At 23.1% G+C, this 17104-nt stretch overlaps 4 protein-coding genes across 4 annotated transcripts; 1 reads left to right on the forward strand and 3 right to left on the reverse strand.

Annotated features, from left to right (window-relative positions):
• Positions 1 to 567: 567 nt before the first annotated feature.
• PBANKA_1004300 (conserved Plasmodium protein, unknown function) lies at positions 568 to 4736 on the forward strand (the record flags this gene model as incomplete). The annotated part of the gene is made up of 13 exons (XM_034565114.1): positions 568 to 631; positions 746 to 921; positions 1044 to 1158; positions 1279 to 1376; positions 1593 to 1865; positions 1999 to 2223; positions 2429 to 2515; positions 2642 to 3595; positions 3759 to 4037; positions 4113 to 4193; positions 4324 to 4362; positions 4468 to 4588; positions 4681 to 4736. The coding sequence occupies 13 exons, from the start codon at positions 568 to 570 to the stop codon at positions 4734 to 4736; spliced, it is 2568 nt and encodes an 855-aa protein (XP_034421843.1).
• A 34-nt stretch (positions 4737 to 4770) lies between these two features.
• Positions 4771 to 6203, reverse strand: PBANKA_1004400 (ribosomal protein L25, putative; the record flags this gene model as incomplete). Its single annotated transcript, XM_034565115.1, has 5 exons — positions 4771 to 4875; positions 4994 to 5083; positions 5200 to 5450; positions 5591 to 5671; positions 5873 to 6203. 5 exons carry the CDS (start codon positions 6201 to 6203, stop codon positions 4771 to 4773), a joined length of 858 nt encoding a protein of 285 aa, XP_034421844.1.
• Positions 6204 to 7043: 840 nt separating this feature from the next.
• On the reverse strand, positions 7044 to 15383 carry PBANKA_1004500 (conserved Plasmodium protein, unknown function; the record flags this gene model as incomplete). The annotated part of the gene is made up of 8 exons (XM_034565116.1): positions 7044 to 7072; positions 7246 to 7336; positions 7503 to 7616; positions 7754 to 14200; positions 14574 to 15035; positions 15108 to 15133; positions 15211 to 15245; positions 15373 to 15383. 8 exons carry the CDS (start codon positions 15381 to 15383, stop codon positions 7044 to 7046), a joined length of 7215 nt encoding a protein of 2404 aa, XP_034421845.1.
• Positions 15384 to 16120: 737 nt separating this feature from the next.
• Positions 16121 to 17053, reverse strand: PBANKA_1004600 (conserved Plasmodium protein, unknown function; the record flags this gene model as incomplete). Its single annotated transcript, XM_034565117.1, has 1 exon — positions 16121 to 17053. One exon carries the CDS (start codon positions 17051 to 17053, stop codon positions 16121 to 16123), a length of 933 nt encoding a protein of 310 aa, XP_034421846.1.
• Positions 17054 to 17104: the final 51 nt, after the last annotated feature.

The raw sequence follows: 17104 nt of genomic DNA on the forward strand, positions 1-17104 counted from the left end.
ACTCATTTATTCGTTAAATGGTAAATACATTATTAACTTCATTATATTTACCTTTCCAAGAAATATAATATATATGTGCGAGTATCCTTTTTTAATATTATTATATATAGTGAATTTAAGAAGTATATGATATTTACATAATTTTAATACAAAATAGTTATAAACATTTTATTTTTTGTAAAATAAAAAAAATAAACAGTGAAATATACACACAAGTAAATATATTTTTATATATGCAATACTATTTTCGCTTTACTAATTTTGTGTATTTTTATCATATTATTTATCTTTTTTTAAAATATATTTGTGTTAAAATTAATATCCAAATGGATATATATATATATATATATATATATATATATATGCATATTAATGTATTTTTACATTTGCTACAATTTTAAGAAGTTCGATTTTTCTTTTTTCGTATTTTCCTTTCATAATCATTGTTATAATTATATATATTTAAATAAATATGGTATATACAACTTTGTTGTGCATCCTTATCAGCCTATGTGTTTATAATTAGAAACTTTGCAATCTCCTCTTTTTAAACTACTATTTTTTAAAATGAATATAGAGGACAAATACAAATTAATTAAAGAAAAATATAAAGAGTTAAAGGAGCAAAATGGTAATATGCAAACTAAGTTATTCTATTATTATTTGGGATTTATTTGCATTTTTTCATTTTTATTATTTTTTAAATTGTCATTTTACATAAACTATTATTTAATACATTCCTTAGATATACTAAAAAAGGCTATAGTGGAATACAAAAAAGACATTGAACAATTAGAAAAAAAAAATCAAGAACAATATAATAAATTAAATCTGATAGGAGATAAAAATAATAATTTGTTAAACACTAATAATGACCTATCAAATAAAGTAACAACTCTGTCTAATTTGCTAGAGGAACAGGTAAAGGGGGAAATGCATATCCTATTTTTTAAATCATAATTTTATTATTTTTCCTATAATACTACTAAAAAAGTTTCAGAAAAAAATATTTGTAATTATTATTTTATATTATTGGTCTATAGAAAAAGAATAATACTTCAGCATGGAGAAATTTAAAATTACTATCAACGGGTTCAAAGGAAAACGTCCAAGAATCTGCGGCGTTCGAAGAACTCGAAATTAAGATCAAGGAAAACGGTTTGCATATATGCATATAATATCACTTCATTTTATACTTCATATAATTAACGCCCCCTTAATAATTGTAGGCATCAATTTTACATATATAGTTTATTCTTCTTCTTCATTTTTTATTAGAAAATTTATACAAAAAAATTGAAGACCTTCAATCTCATAATGAAAAAATAGAAAGAGACCTAATCACATTTAGGAACATCCACCAGGAAAAAATAACAGTTAAAAAAAATATATATATAAATTCATATATGTGAATATGTATTAATAAGCCTCGATATTCTCTTTCCTTATTTCACTTGTTTTTTGCCAAATTATGAAAATAAGTATACTCATATGTGATAAATAAAAACGGATATACATATCTGTTTATACACATTATAAATCATTTACACAACATTTTGAATATGCCTTGCTATTTTATTCATACCCTTTAGGAAAAGGATAAAATAATCGAAAATTTAAATGAAACAATTAAATATTATGCCAAAAATATGGTTAAAGTTGAAAAGGAAAACGAAGAAATAATAAAACAAACAAAAGAAAATAAAATTCAATTTGATGAAACTATTGATATAAAAAATAATCAAATAATTAAAATAGAAAAAGTTTGTAAACTTCTAAAAAATAAATGTTATCCAAAATATAAGATTAACTTTAACTCAATTCCCTTTTTTCATAAATATAATCATTGTGATTATTATATACAAGTAATAAAAATAAATGATTGAGAATTACACACACATATATTTGTTTCACAATTATACACTTAATTAAATATTTTTATCATCTTCAAAATGCATATACTCTCATCATCTCGTTTTTATCTTCTCATTTATATAGAACAAAATTAATGAGCATACAAAGCATTTTCAATTTTTTATTTCAAACATAATACAAAGGTTTATCGAATATTTAAGCATTTGCAAAGACCTGTTTATATTTCAAGAAATACAACTTAGCTCGATATATTACAAGTTCGAAAATAATGAACATATGGAAGAGTCACATAACAAATTTAAAGGTGATTATTCTAAAATTGAAAGTCTCAAGAATATTTCCAATAAGGTAAAAAATAAAACTGGTGCTCAATTGATAGACAAATAAATGAATAATTGCAATGTGCATGGAAACGTTAATTTTTCAATAAAAGTACTAGTTTATGTTTTTGCGAGATCATGTATTATAGTAGCAACTATTAATGATTGCTTTCATAAATAACTATCCTAGTCATATAATATATGCGATATATTTTGCACTTAACCTTTCTAAGGAAATTATATACCTCGAGGAAATATCATCATTGTTAAAAAGTTTGAAAATAAAATGGGAAAAAAGTGAAGATAGAGAATATATCAAGGTGATACTTTAATTATACAATGTTTATGTACTTTTATTTATTCAAAATGTGTTGTATATTATAATGAGCATGCGTAGAAAATGCACAAATTGATTACAACGTATTTTATTATATTTCTTTTTTCAGGATATTCTTAATAAAATCACAGATAAAATAAAAAAATTAATTTTAAATACAAATATTTATTTATGCGTTGAAGAATATTTGTTTCCAACGTCCATGTTTAATAAAAAATTTTTTCTAAGAAATGTTACTCGTGAATTAAGAAATATAAAAAAATTAATTATAAAAATAATAAATATATTTTATTTTGTTGTTTTTTTTTATCCATATAATAATGAAAATATAATTCTAGAATATTTTGAAAATCGGTCTATTTTTTCAAAAAAAAAAAAAAAAAAAAATGTTGATCAAACTATATACAATATTAAGGCAACATATGATGAAGTTGATTCAAATAATTTGAGCAATGATAGCAATTCAGATGAATATAATAAAAATAAAAATTATGATAATGGAACGTCCAAATTCGAAGACTCCAATTTTAATATGATATTACATAATAGAGAAAAAATGGCGTTGTCAAAATGTGATAAATTAAAAAATAATGTTGAAAAAAATCTCAAACTTAATTTATTTTTATTAAAAAATTTTAAATTAATATTGGAAAATTTATGTTATTCTTTTAAATATATAAAAACATATATTTCATTTCGTATTTGTGAAGTTAAAGGATCGAACGTTTTTCCTATAGATAATCCTAAATCTATTACTGTTATATTAGATCTAACTAATTTACTTATTAATTATATTGAGAATTTTAATATTAATAAAGTTAAAGTATATGTTACTGCTTTATTATCATATACTCGATTTAATAATTTTATCTCAGCTAAAAACCAAAGTTCATATTTAGAAAACATTAACAGCCAATTCAATAAAACGGAGATCATCCCATATAACTTATTGGAAAAATCTTATAAAAATGAAAAATTACTCAAACAAAATAATAGGGAAATAAATTTAGTTCTTTCAAAAAAGGAAAAAATCATTAGAAAATTGAAAAAAAACAATCAGCAGGTTAGCTAAAAAGGGGCACGCAAACTACCATTCCCCATACCAACTAAGACATCTTCATATACATACATATATAATATATGCATATGAAAAAATTTGAACATTCTTATCTCATTTTTCTGGGCCCATTTACTTTTGGGACGGTTAAACCTTCCCCCCTTTTCAGGCCGTAAATGAGTTCAAAAATACACTAATGGAAAATAAAGAACTGAAACTAAATAATGAGATTTTATCAAAATCTTTATCATCTAAGCGAGAGTCACAAAATTCAGAAGAATATACCCTTTCTATAAAAAATAATGTAGATAAAATTTTAGATTATATAACATTTAATGATTCTGAAAACAAAGGAATAACTATAAAGGAAAAGCAACTTATCGAAGCATATGTTTGTTCTTGTGTAAAAATAAATAATTTAAATTTGGAGATCAAACAAAATATTAAGGTATGCTTCCACAAATACGATTTTTTCCAATTTATGTAAAAAATACAACTATATTATGCATATCTATATTTACAGGACTTGGAAAATCTGAAAAATAATTTTATCACAAGAGAAGATGAAATACAAAAATTAAATCACCAAATAGAAACCTATAAGGTATAGTTTGGCTTTTAATTTGTTTCATGACTCTCCAAAAAATATATTCATTTATTTTCTTGTCTCTATACTTATTGTATATATCAATATATACCGCATAACATATGTATATTTTTTCATATGATTATAGGAAGAAGAAGCTAACATTCATAAGAAGTACGAGGAGCAGGTAATAAAATAAACGAAAACAAAATTTTCAATTTTTTTCTACATTTATATATGAAAATAAATATTATATTTTTTCCATTACATATTTATTAATCCATTAAAAAAGATGAATGCCCTACATGACTTAATTGTAACTCTGGAAAAGCAAGTATCGAAATTGAACTCAGAAAAAAATATAAATAATTTTTATATATCATGCTCAGTTTGTGAAACTAAAAATATGATAGGTAACATAATTAAACCTTTTAAACAAGAAAAGTTTAATAAAACCAAATTAATTTAATTACACACATATATATACATATGCATATCATTTCAGGAATTATTTTAAAAAATAGAAAATGCATTTCATGCCATTCCATAATAATTTTTTAAAGTAAAAATAATTACAAAAAAAAAATATAAAGTTTTATTGCTTTGGCCAATAATCTTTGTATGTTAGTTGGATTCGCTTTCCTCTTTTGTTCAAAAAGTTGGGATCAATATAATCATCAGGTAACGGAGTTTCAGGAATCTGTACGCAAATAATATGTTAAAGAAATACCATGAAGTATTGTCAAATAAAATTAAAAGAAATTCAATGCATACATAGATTATGTGCATATTATTTTCTGTTTTTTGAGCGATGCTACCTTTCCAGGCTCGTATGTCCAAACTACCTCAGTTTGATCTAAGTCATATTCCTCAGAAAATATTACATTACCATTTTCTGGAAGTAAATGCTGCAAATAATATTTATTCATATATTTTATTTTGTTTATTAATTTGTTTATTTTTTGTAGTGTGTATATATTATTAATGATGCACACATAATATATATCCATTCATTTTTTCTTACCATCAATTCTCTTAATTTGATGGAATTATATGGCTCTTTATATGATAACTTTGAAACATCTATTTGAAAAGGAGGAGGGATATTATTCCCTAAAACATTGCACTTTATATAATTTAAGGCTAATTGAACATGATATCCATTTATATATGCCGGAGATCCAATAAGCCCTACTATACTACATGGAATATTTACTTGTGTTATTTCATTCTCTGCAACCCTTGCAAATTTTAAAAAATATATGTGCTTCTCAACTATGATAAAGAAAATAAATATTATATGGGTAAGTCAATATAGAGATACTATATTTGGATAAAACAAATATAAAATGGAAATAAATTAATTTCTTTAAATTTATAAATCATAATAAAATATTAATTTTTTTTTTATTAACCTGGATCTGTCTCTACATGTGACACAACGCATTCTACGACTTCGTCGCCGATATGAATTTTAAATAATCTCGCCGAAAATACTGCAAAAAAAATAAGGCATGTATTTCATTTCCTTAAAAATATACGTATCAAATAAAGGAAGAAAACACTCGAATCCCAACATTCTTTCTTTTTTTGTTTCTCTTTCTCTCTCTCTCTCTCTCTCTCTCTCTCTCTCTCTATATATATATATATATATATATATGCATATGTATGTATGTAGCTGTTTAGTCTTTAATTACATAAGGATAAGTGCCCATCTTCTTCCTCAAATGCATATTCATCAATTTCTTTATGGTTTATGCAAATTCTTTTTTCTTCGCCATACTTCCATATGATAGCAGGGATATACCCATGGGCTTGTAATAAATCCTTTTTCTTAAACCTTTCCCAGCGCCTGGCTTCTAAATTTACCGTTGTACTTACATTATTGTTGGAATTAAAATAATTTATAATTTCGCTTTTTAAATAATTCCATTGCTTAAACTTAAGATGTATTTTGTAGTTTAGGTTATTTCTTTTTGAATTATACATGAAATATTTTTTTCCATTAAGATGTCTCAAAAAATTCATCTTTTTTTCTTACCAAATTGCATTTTTCATTAATTGTGTATATATATGTAATAATACTTTCACTTTACTATGATTTGATGGGATAAGAATTATACTATAGTATCCCAATTGTTTTTCATACACATAATAAATACTCGTATACTACGCGGGTAAACAAACAGAATAATTAAAACAAATAAACAAAAAAAATTCATTACAGTTCTTATGCTGAAAAAAAAAAAATCGAAAAAAAAATTTTATATGAGAAAATTGTTAATACATATAAGAATGTGCTGCATAATAAGCTAGAAATAAATTACAAATGTCAGTAGATAAGTAAACATAAATATATATATAATTAATATATTCCATACCGCTTTATATTATCCTATGTTTTCGTTCATAGTAAAAGTAGCAATGTTATTATGTACACATTATATATTTTTTTAAAACAGAAAATAAATGCATGTATATATATGTATATTTATTTAAAAAATACTAACAATTATAGCTATAATAATAGTAGAATAATATTAGCAATAATAGCAGCAAATTACATGACAATAAATGTTTTAACGAAAATGGCATGTTATAGTGGGATAATATAAGACGGAAACAAATCGAAACTGAATTGCGTATGAATATTTTGAAAAAATATTTTTATATTCTCATAATGAATTTTAAAGTTTTTCTATTTGCTCGAAAAATATTAAAAAACAAACGAAAAAAAGAGAGAAAAAAACAACGAATGTTTTTTTTATGGTATACCATAGCTTAGCATATGTAGTATACTATACCTGGTATAAAGTGAAAAAAATCCTGAATTATGATACTTATATTATATTATGAATTTAATTAACTCTATAACAATGTACCAATTATTATTTCCCCTATAAATGATATTATATAATTTATTTGGAAAATTACTTTTTTTTTAAATATATATTACACACTCGTAAGCAATACAATTTACAACTTTGAGCAAATTATTCTCGCCTTTTCTATTTTTGCTTAATTTATTATTATTTTATACATGTACACTATATATATATGTGCATAATACCATTTATTTCATACGAATCATCATTATAACTGCTTGTTTCCAATGCATATTTTTTGTTTCGGCTTAGGTTGTAGCTCTTTAATTCAACGGGCTATAAAAGGTGTGGAAAAAAAGAGAAAAATAACATTTTATAAATTATAAACAAATATTTTATAAACATTATATATATTGAACTAAAACTAATAGGATCATGACATATATTAAAATATGTAAAAATGGATCATATATAATATTTCTTTAAATATATGTAGTAATACCGATTTAAATGTTTGGCTATAAATTCGAAATAATTCCATTTTTAAGAAACTCCTGTCTCGGTAGCAAGATACTACTACTTTAAAAAATTCACATAACCCTTCTCTACATGATACCTAGAAAAAAAAGTAAAATAATCAATTTAGTGAACAAAATATAAATCAATTAGATATTCCTTATGTAATAAGGGCATATTTGTTCATTTCATTTCATCTATTTCCTTAATATGCAAAAAAATATAGAAAAATCTTACATCAATTTTTTTGAATACATCAGAACTTAAACCAATGCCATTTGGGTGCGAAATCAAATAGCATGGAAATACCACATGTGCTATATAATCATTGTCAAGGGTCTTAATATCATTAGAAGAATAAATAGTTACTTTTATATTATATTTTTTTTTTAGACTATTTTTTCTTATATGAAATCCTTCTAAGAATATTGTTATAATATTTAACTTAATAGTTAAAAAATTGTCTGGCACTTCGCTAAAAGATTTGATCTCTTCACTTTCACCCATTTTTGCGTCAGAATTTATTATTTCTTTTTCAATATCACTTTCGTCGTTGGTTATACTTTGTGAATGATTTTCTGTAATACTTTCTTCTATATCTCGTAGATTATCTAAATTACTTGAAAAATATTTTATTATGTTATTGCTAGTTAAATCGAGCTTACGCTTTACATTAATGTGTCTTTTTATTTTTTCCATAAAACTATTACTTCTTAAATTAATTGAGCTTTGAAATGTTTTCCGTTTTTTACCATATATCCCTTTTGCATGGGTTCTAAGTTTTATTTCATTTAAATTATAATCGTCTGAAATTGATTTGGTATCGGTCTTATAATTTTGGAGTCTTTTTTGGTTTTTATTTTCTTTGTTCTTATTATATTTACCCTTTTTTTTTATGTCTTTATTTATGCTTGAAATTAATGATTTTTTACTTATTTCTGTGTGTATATTTTTGGAAATATTTTTATCACGGTTATCAATTTTATCCTCACTTTTCTTTTCTTTTATTTCTTCATTTTTGTTGATTTTTTCTTTTACATATGATTTATATATTTGTGTATAATTTAAAATGCCCTTTTTTTCTTTTTTTTTTTCCTTTTTTTTTTTCGGGATTTTTTTATTTTTTGTATATTTTTTGGTTTTGTCATTTATTTCATAACTATCAGACATTATACTTGTAGTCATGTTTTTAAGGTATTTTTTTTCGACGAAGTATTCAAGTGTGCTCTTAGAGCATTCTATCGATTTTATGTCAACATAATTTGATTTTTTTTTTATTAAATTCGAGTTTTTAAATTCTAATTTTTCAGAATATGTGTTTATATTATTTTTTTCGATGTATTTATCATCATAATTTCTGCCAGTACTACCACTGTTATTTCTACTACGAAGGATTCTATCCCTTTTAGGTTTAATAAATTGAATTATTTCTGAACTTTTATTATTTTTATGAATTGAATTAATTTCAAGGGAATCTGACAAAAATTCTCTATGTATATATCTTTTGGAGGGAGTATCAATAATTCCTCTTACTTTTTTTTCAATTTGTTCATAGTCACTAGCATATATATTTTCACTATTTTTCTTATGAATCTTTAACAATTTATTTGTTAATATAATATTAGAGGCATCACTTTTCCCTTTTTTCTCTTTTACAAATGCAAAAACATTATTATTTCCTTCCCCTTGATACTTTCCTCTTTGTCCTAAAAAATTCCCATCTCTTTTGTAAAATATATTTACATTTTTATTTTTTTCACTTTCTCTTCCATTAAGATTACTTAATGGAAGGGCTAAATTAGGATTTATATATGTCTTGTATATATTTTTTTTATTTCCATTTAAAAAGTAGTAGCTATTTCCTTTATTCGTCTTATATCTATATACCATTTTATTTCCCCATTTTGGCATTTCCTTGAAAGTTTTGCTTAATTTATCAGGAAATTTATTTAATTGGAGAATATTTCCAGAATTATTTTTAAATATTTTATTTTCTTTTATGTTATCCTTTGAATTTTCGTAAATTCGTTTTATCAAGCTTGATGGGAAGAATGGAGGTATTTCCTTATTACTATAAATGCTTTGGCTTTCCTTCATTTTGTAACTGTCTACATTGGTGCTGCTATTGTTTCTATTCTCGATTCTAATATCTCTATCCATGCTATTATAAATTTTTTTATAAAATAATAGATCGTTCTTTACACTAAGGTTTCGATTCTTATAATTTTTATTTTTTCTTTTATGTACTATTTCACTGTTTATGTAGTTTACCGATATATTCTTTGTTTTTTCTATTTTTTCATTACGAATAATATCTATTTTGTCCTTTAAAATGTTATTATCTTCATCATGATGTAAAAATTTTCTTTCCTTTTCTTGAATTTTGTTAATATTTTTATTGCTGTTTGAATTTTTAAATTTGTTGTAACATCCGTCTTCATTTTTCGAATTATTTTCTTCTTCTACAAACAATATTTTATCATTTTCGTTGTCAAAAGTCATATTTTTATGATTTTTTTTATTACTCTCTATTTTTGTATTAAACAATCCCTTCCTATCATAATTGTTTCCATCAAGGGCCTTTGTAAACTTGTCCATATTTTTTTTGCCTTCTTTCTCATCATTGCTATTATGTTCATTGTAATAATTTACCATACTATTTTTATTTATGAAAGAATTAATTTTTATATATGACTTTTCCTTTTCCATTCCTATCACATTTATGTCAGATATATTGCTTCTCTTATATTTTTCTTCATAAAACGGTTTTATATTTCCACTTATATTTTTTATGCTTATCTTTTCATGGTTTTTATCTTTTATTCTCGATTCATCCCCACTAAATAATTTACTTTTCTGATCAATTTTATTATCCCTATGCATTATTTTCCCCCCTTCATTTTTCCATAAATTTATACAACTTTTTGTAGAAAAATTTTCTTTCGTAATATTATAAATATTTTTTTGATTTGTTTTTTTCCTAATAATATCACTTTTTATACTACTTAGCTTAATAATTACATTTTTCCTTTCCGTTTCAAGGTGTTCATTATTTATTCCCACATTTTTAACAATACTATTTGTTGATACATCATTTTTGGAAGCATATAAGCTTATTTGTTTTTCTAAAGAATTATTCAATTGGATACTTTTATTTTGTATGTCTGATACCATTTTATCTTTCGAAAGAAACAAGTTAGACACAACAATACTTTTTATACCTCCTTCTACTTTTTTATTAGATAAAGCTAAAGCTTTACTTTTATAAAATTTTAATGGATGAATTTTATTTTTATTCGGAAAAAAACTTTTCTCTTTCTTTTGCAAAGCCAAGATTTGTTGCTTTACAAATTTGTTATTATTTTTATTTTCATCAAATAATTTGCTAGTTGCATTATATTTAGGTACATGAGACATTGTGCTTCCGAGTGTATGGTTGTTTGTATATTCTAACTTGTTTATTTCTTTAAATTTATTGTCAATTTTTGAATCAAAATTTGGCTTATATATATGATTTTTAACATTTTTGTTATTATTAAATATTTTATTAATATGTAAAAAACTATGCTTAATATCATTTATTTTCTCTTTTTCCATTGTATTTTCTTTAAACTTTACCAATTCGGGAATATTAAATTTTTTTATCAAATCGTTTTTTAGATTTGGAAATGGAATAAATCTATTCACAATATTCGTATTGTATATTTCATCACATTTAGATTTTTCATCGAAGCTGCAAAAACTGTATATTTTATCAATCCTTGAAAATAAACATTTTTCATCCTCAACAAGTTTGCTAAATTTATTTTTGTTTTTCATTCCAGTTAATTCAACTTTATATTTTACTTTTATATCTTTATCACTTTTTTTTTTTTTTTTTTCAAAATTTTGTATAATTAACATAGTTAATGGTAAACTGTTAGGGGCATTTTCTATGTACACTTTTTTTAAACATATATTTTTGCTACCCTGCCTACTATTCCTTAAGCTAACGCCTTTTGTTCCTATCTCTTTTTCGTTTAATTCAATATATCTTCTTTTCCTATTTTCTGTTTTTCCAAATTTTTTCTTTTTAACATTCGTTAACCTTTCTTTATCATCGTCTTTTGGTAAATATATACCACTCTTTATACATTTTAAAAAATAAATTAATATATTTTTTATATCATTATCATAATTTTTCTTTTCTAATAATTTTTTAATTCTTCTATATAGATGTCTGTCCTTGCTCGAATTTAGTATCATTGCCATTTTTTCACTATATGTAGTATTGCTTTGCACTAACAACTCAGACAAAAATGTATTATTGTCATCCTTTTTTAAATTTTTTATATTATTCATGTAATCCAGGTAGGCAGAATCTTTATAATCATTTGTATTATTCTCTGGAATATTACCTATTTGTGTATTTTTTTCTTTTGAATAAGATTCTTCATTATATATATAATATAATTTATTTAATTTTTTCCTTTCTGCAGAATAGTCTTTACTTGGATTAATATAATTATAAGCGTCCCCTTCGCTATAATAGTTTAAATCATTTTCATCTAAATTTTCATAATATTTATAATATCCCTGATATAATGCGTCATCATCATTAAAATTACCATATTCTTCACAAATATGCTCATTTTTTTGTTCATCTAGATTCATAAGTGCATATTTATTTTCATAATTGTTCCTCTCGCTATATGCGTTGTATGAAGTTTTGTTTTTCTTTTTATTTCCTTCTTTATCCTTATAGTAATAATAATTATACATTTCATTTGTAGTCAATTGGTTATCCTTTTCGGATTGATCATTATAATAACGCATATTGACAGATTCTCCTTTATTCACATAATTACTTTTTATGCTTTTCTTTCCTATATTTTCTAATTGCAAATCTGTAGAATTGTTTTTTTTTGTATATTTATAATAAATTTCCTCAATGTTTCCTTCTGAATATGGCTTTTGTTCCCAGTTATCGTTTAAATTGTTATCATTTTCAATATTCGTTAGGCTATATGCGGTTTTGGATAATTTCACACCTAGTTTATCTATATATGTTTCGTATATTTCTTTATCTACTGCTTCACTATATCTCGAACCTTTTTTGTCCAATTCATTAGAATCATCTAAATTTTGTAGCGAAATCCCTCTTTTTCGAGAATTTATATATTCTGATGAATATTTAAAGAATGTTGAAATTGCTCTTTTAATTTTTCTTTTTTCCTGTTTTTTTTTATCTTTACTATGATGTATAATATAATTTTTGCTTCGATTTATGTGAAATTCTTCACTTTCGATGGTTTTTATTCCATCATAATTGATATTTTCATCTTTGCAATTACTTGAGCATTTATCTATTTTTTTCAGTTTCAAGCTTTTCGATTTTTTCATAATTATAATACTGGAATTTTTATTTGATTCAGAACTAATATTTTCTGATGTCTTTCCACTATTTCGTTTATGTTTCACATTATTTATATGCTTTTTATTTCTAATTTCTTCTGATTTCCCCCTTTTTAGCATTTCTTTTTTTGGACTGCTACAATAAATCCTCTTTTTTACTCTTTCATATTCATAAGTTTGACTCTTATTCTTGAATTTTTTTTCTTTTCTTTTATCATTTAATTTTATTCTGCATTTATTCATTTCCATTTTGGTTATTTTTAATATTTTTTTTTCTAATTTACTCCAGGATGTTACATTTCCCCCTAGTTTATTGTTATGGTATTTTCCTTTTTTCATATTCCTTAATATATTATTATATTTTTTTCGGCATTCACTTCCTCTAAACAATACTTTGTAACTTTTCAAAAAATGTTTTTTTACAAAGTTTTTTATATTGGACACGTTTTCTAAAGAGTTAAAAATATCAAGTTTCCATTTATTATTCTTTTTAATATATTCTTTTTCTTTGATTATTGAAGATGCATCTAAACTAGAGTCATATTTTCTTATTTCATCATATTGAATTTTATTCTCTTTATTTTCTAATGCAGGTAATACTGGTTCATTATGACCTATATGATCACATTCTTTATTTTTTTGCATATTTTTAATACATGTTTGATAATTTCTTTCTAAAAATATTTCGTGGTTTTTCTGTGAATTTAACTTTTTAGCTTTGGGCTTCATTTTATCCAAAATTCCAATTTTAACACACCCTTTTATAATGTCTAATTTCTTTGAATATATATTACCATTTGAAGAATGTTGCACAGGTGTAGCATGCTTTGTAAAGTTACTAAGTTGATCTTTATTACAAAATTTCGAAGCATATTTTTTTAAAATTTTCTTATTATTACATATAGAACTATTTTGATTATTATACGGAATCCAAATTGTTTCTTCCCTTGTATTATAAATTAAACCATTATCAACACTTTGTATTTCCTTTTCCCCCATATAAATAATATCTTTATTAAAGTTATCGCGCCTATAATTATTATTATCATCGTAACTATTTTGGAATCTTCTTCCAACTTTTTCATAATTTAATACACTCAACAGTGGTTCTATATTTTGGCGTTTACTTATTATATATATTTTTTTTAAGTTCTTTAATCCTGCATCTGAAATCCCTTTATTTAAATTTTCATCAAATTTCCCTTTTGGTTTCTTTGCTATATTGTAATTTGAATTTTCAATTCTTCTAATAGATTTCGCTTTATTGGTACTTCTTTTTGACTTGAAATTCTGTAAAGTGAAAATAAATTGGAATAGTTCACATTTCATTTGTATATTCATATAAATATCAACTTTGTGATATGTGGAAGACTGACTAATCGATGTATAATACCATAATCTTTTATATTTTTTAAAGCATGTAATTTCATTTAGCAATATATATGTATTCACTGAAGTATTTATTGTCTTTTTTAATATGAAAAATTAATGCTTTATCATTTTTTACTTGAGTCAAAATGTAAATTTTAATATATATAAAATATATAAATTTTACAAAAAACAGACTCATAGTATAATTTCTGCTTATTATCTTTTTTGACATTTCGAAATGATTTATTTTTGTTTATTTATTATTTGATTATCTATTTATTTTTTGAATTACTTGATCGTTTCTTGAACAAATTGGAAAAGGTTGATTCTCCTCCGAATTGTCAACTTTTATTTTTTTGAAATAATCAATTAGTTTATTAACAAATTTTATCTGCTCATCTACATCATTTAAGCTATCTTCACGAGTTTCTTCTTCTGAAGTATGCTCCAAACTGATTGTATGGCATGGTTCCTTTTTATGATATTTGTCATATACAATGTTGTCTTTTTTTTTATTAAATATTTTAAACTTGTATGAACTATCAGATATATATGAAGACAATTCACGTGACATTGCTGCTGATATGTTGTCAGAACTCCAGTTTATGTTACTTATATTACCTTGTATAGCTTTATGAATATTTTCATTTGTATTTTCTTTTTCGATCTGTCTTTTTTTGGTGCTTGAGGATTTTAAATTATAAAATGCTCTGTCAAAAGCGTTACTAACGCACCTTTCCCATTTTATGTTTACCTATAAAATAATTTATATAGAGAGTGTTGTATTATACTTAAATTTGTCAGTTGAAATTCATAAAATACGAACCTTTTTATCCTTAGCGTGAATTATACCTGCACATATTTATAAAAGTTAAAGATATGTGAATATATGTTTTAAAATAAATTTATTAAAATATATGCAATTATACTTTTTATGTTTTCAAACAAAAATGGAGAATCGTCGCTAGGTAGAAGTAATAAAAAAATAATAAATTATATGAATAATAATTAGATTAGTCTATATATTTCAACATTTTTTATTTCACGTTAATTTAATATTTTCTCTTTTTTCATTTTATATTATGTTTTACTCGTAATTCATGATTTATGGCTTAAATTACACAACTTAAAAGACTTTTAATGTAACTAAATCTTTCTAAACAAATAATAACATCATTTAAGACGAAATTATCAATATATATATATGTGTATGCAGATATAAAATAAATCCTAGTTTGTTATGTTACACTTTTAAATATATAGCCAATGAAAAAATACATGCACACACATAAACAGCTATATGCAACATAATACAGATAAAAATAATAATAATTTCTGAACTTTCATAATGTTTTTATAATAATCTTTCAAATTATATTTCAATATTAACAAATTCGCTATAGATTTAAGAAAATAACTATATAGAGTTAATAAATAATTAGGGAAAATATAGACATATTATATAGTAAATTTATTTAATTATTTATTTATATTTTGTTTTTTTTATAAATACCAGTAATACAAACTTATTTTTATTTCCTAAAGCTTTTATATTATTTTTTTAAGTTTAAACAAATGAATATAAATTTCTTGTTTGTTTTTTAAAGAAATAGTCTACAAATTTGTTATTGCACATTGCACATAATAAAACTAACGATATGATACAAACACCACAAAAAAAGGAAAATATAAAAAATATATATACAAAGTTTCAATAAACTGCGTTATAAACATACATTCATAACTTCATATGTCATAACGTAGAATTTGTTTAAAAAAAAACAATTTTACAATGCTTGAATAAATGAGTCTTACTTTCGCTATTCATTGTCTAAAATTTTAAATGTTTCGAATCAAATTTGATATCTGTGGTATAGTGTGTTTAAAAGGATCGGATACAAGAATGCAATTTAATAGCGTGTGAATTCTTGAGATGCATGTTATGATTACGTATACAGCTTTTTTATAAGCGATGCATGTTAAATTATTTGATAATATTCTTCCAACGTAATATTGTAACCTTAAATTGTTTTTTATTTCATCATATAATTCAAACATTAAATATTCGTCATGTTGTTCTATAACAGTATGCAATATAAGCAATACATTATTGAACTTTTTTAAATAATGATTACAACAATGATAAAATTTTATTTTATGATAAACATTATAATTACAAATCATATATTTTTTTAAAAACATATATTCATTAAATAAATCATTTAGAACATTTTTAAAGTTCATTTTGTACGCTACTATATAACGTTTTAATTCAATGCATTTATTTAAGACATATTTAAGCATGTCCTTATTGGTAATATTATTTTGTATTATTTTATTTTTTTCATTTTGTTTCCTTTTTATGTGATTGTTACCTTTATTTATACTTTTCATTATATTATCATATATTTTGGCTTCATTTCGGCATCTATCGGTTTTTTCTATTACATTATTTTCACAAGAAATTTTAGATTTATTATATTTTGTACTATTTTTAGAGAAACATAAATCCTCATTAACTATTGAAAAAGACGGTGAAAATATACTACATTTGTTTAAGTTATTGTTAAGCTCATCTATTTTGTTTTTTTCTTGGAAAGCATTTTCCGTATTTATAAAGGAGTTATCCTTGGTATTACCATTAATTTTATCCTTTTGTTTGGGTTTTTTTTGCGTGGATTTTATAGTATTAGTTATATTTTTCATTAAATCTTTCTTTACTTGTATATCAGTTTGCAAATTCTTGGATTTTTTATCGTTGTTTTTAAACATTTTCCTTCATCACATTTTTTATATATGCCTATTACTTTTTTGTATCATTAT

This window comes from Plasmodium berghei, assembly GCF_900002375.2.
Source record: "Plasmodium berghei ANKA genome assembly, chromosome: 10".
Lineage (NCBI taxonomy): Eukaryota > Apicomplexa > Aconoidasida > Haemosporida > Plasmodiidae > Plasmodium > Plasmodium berghei.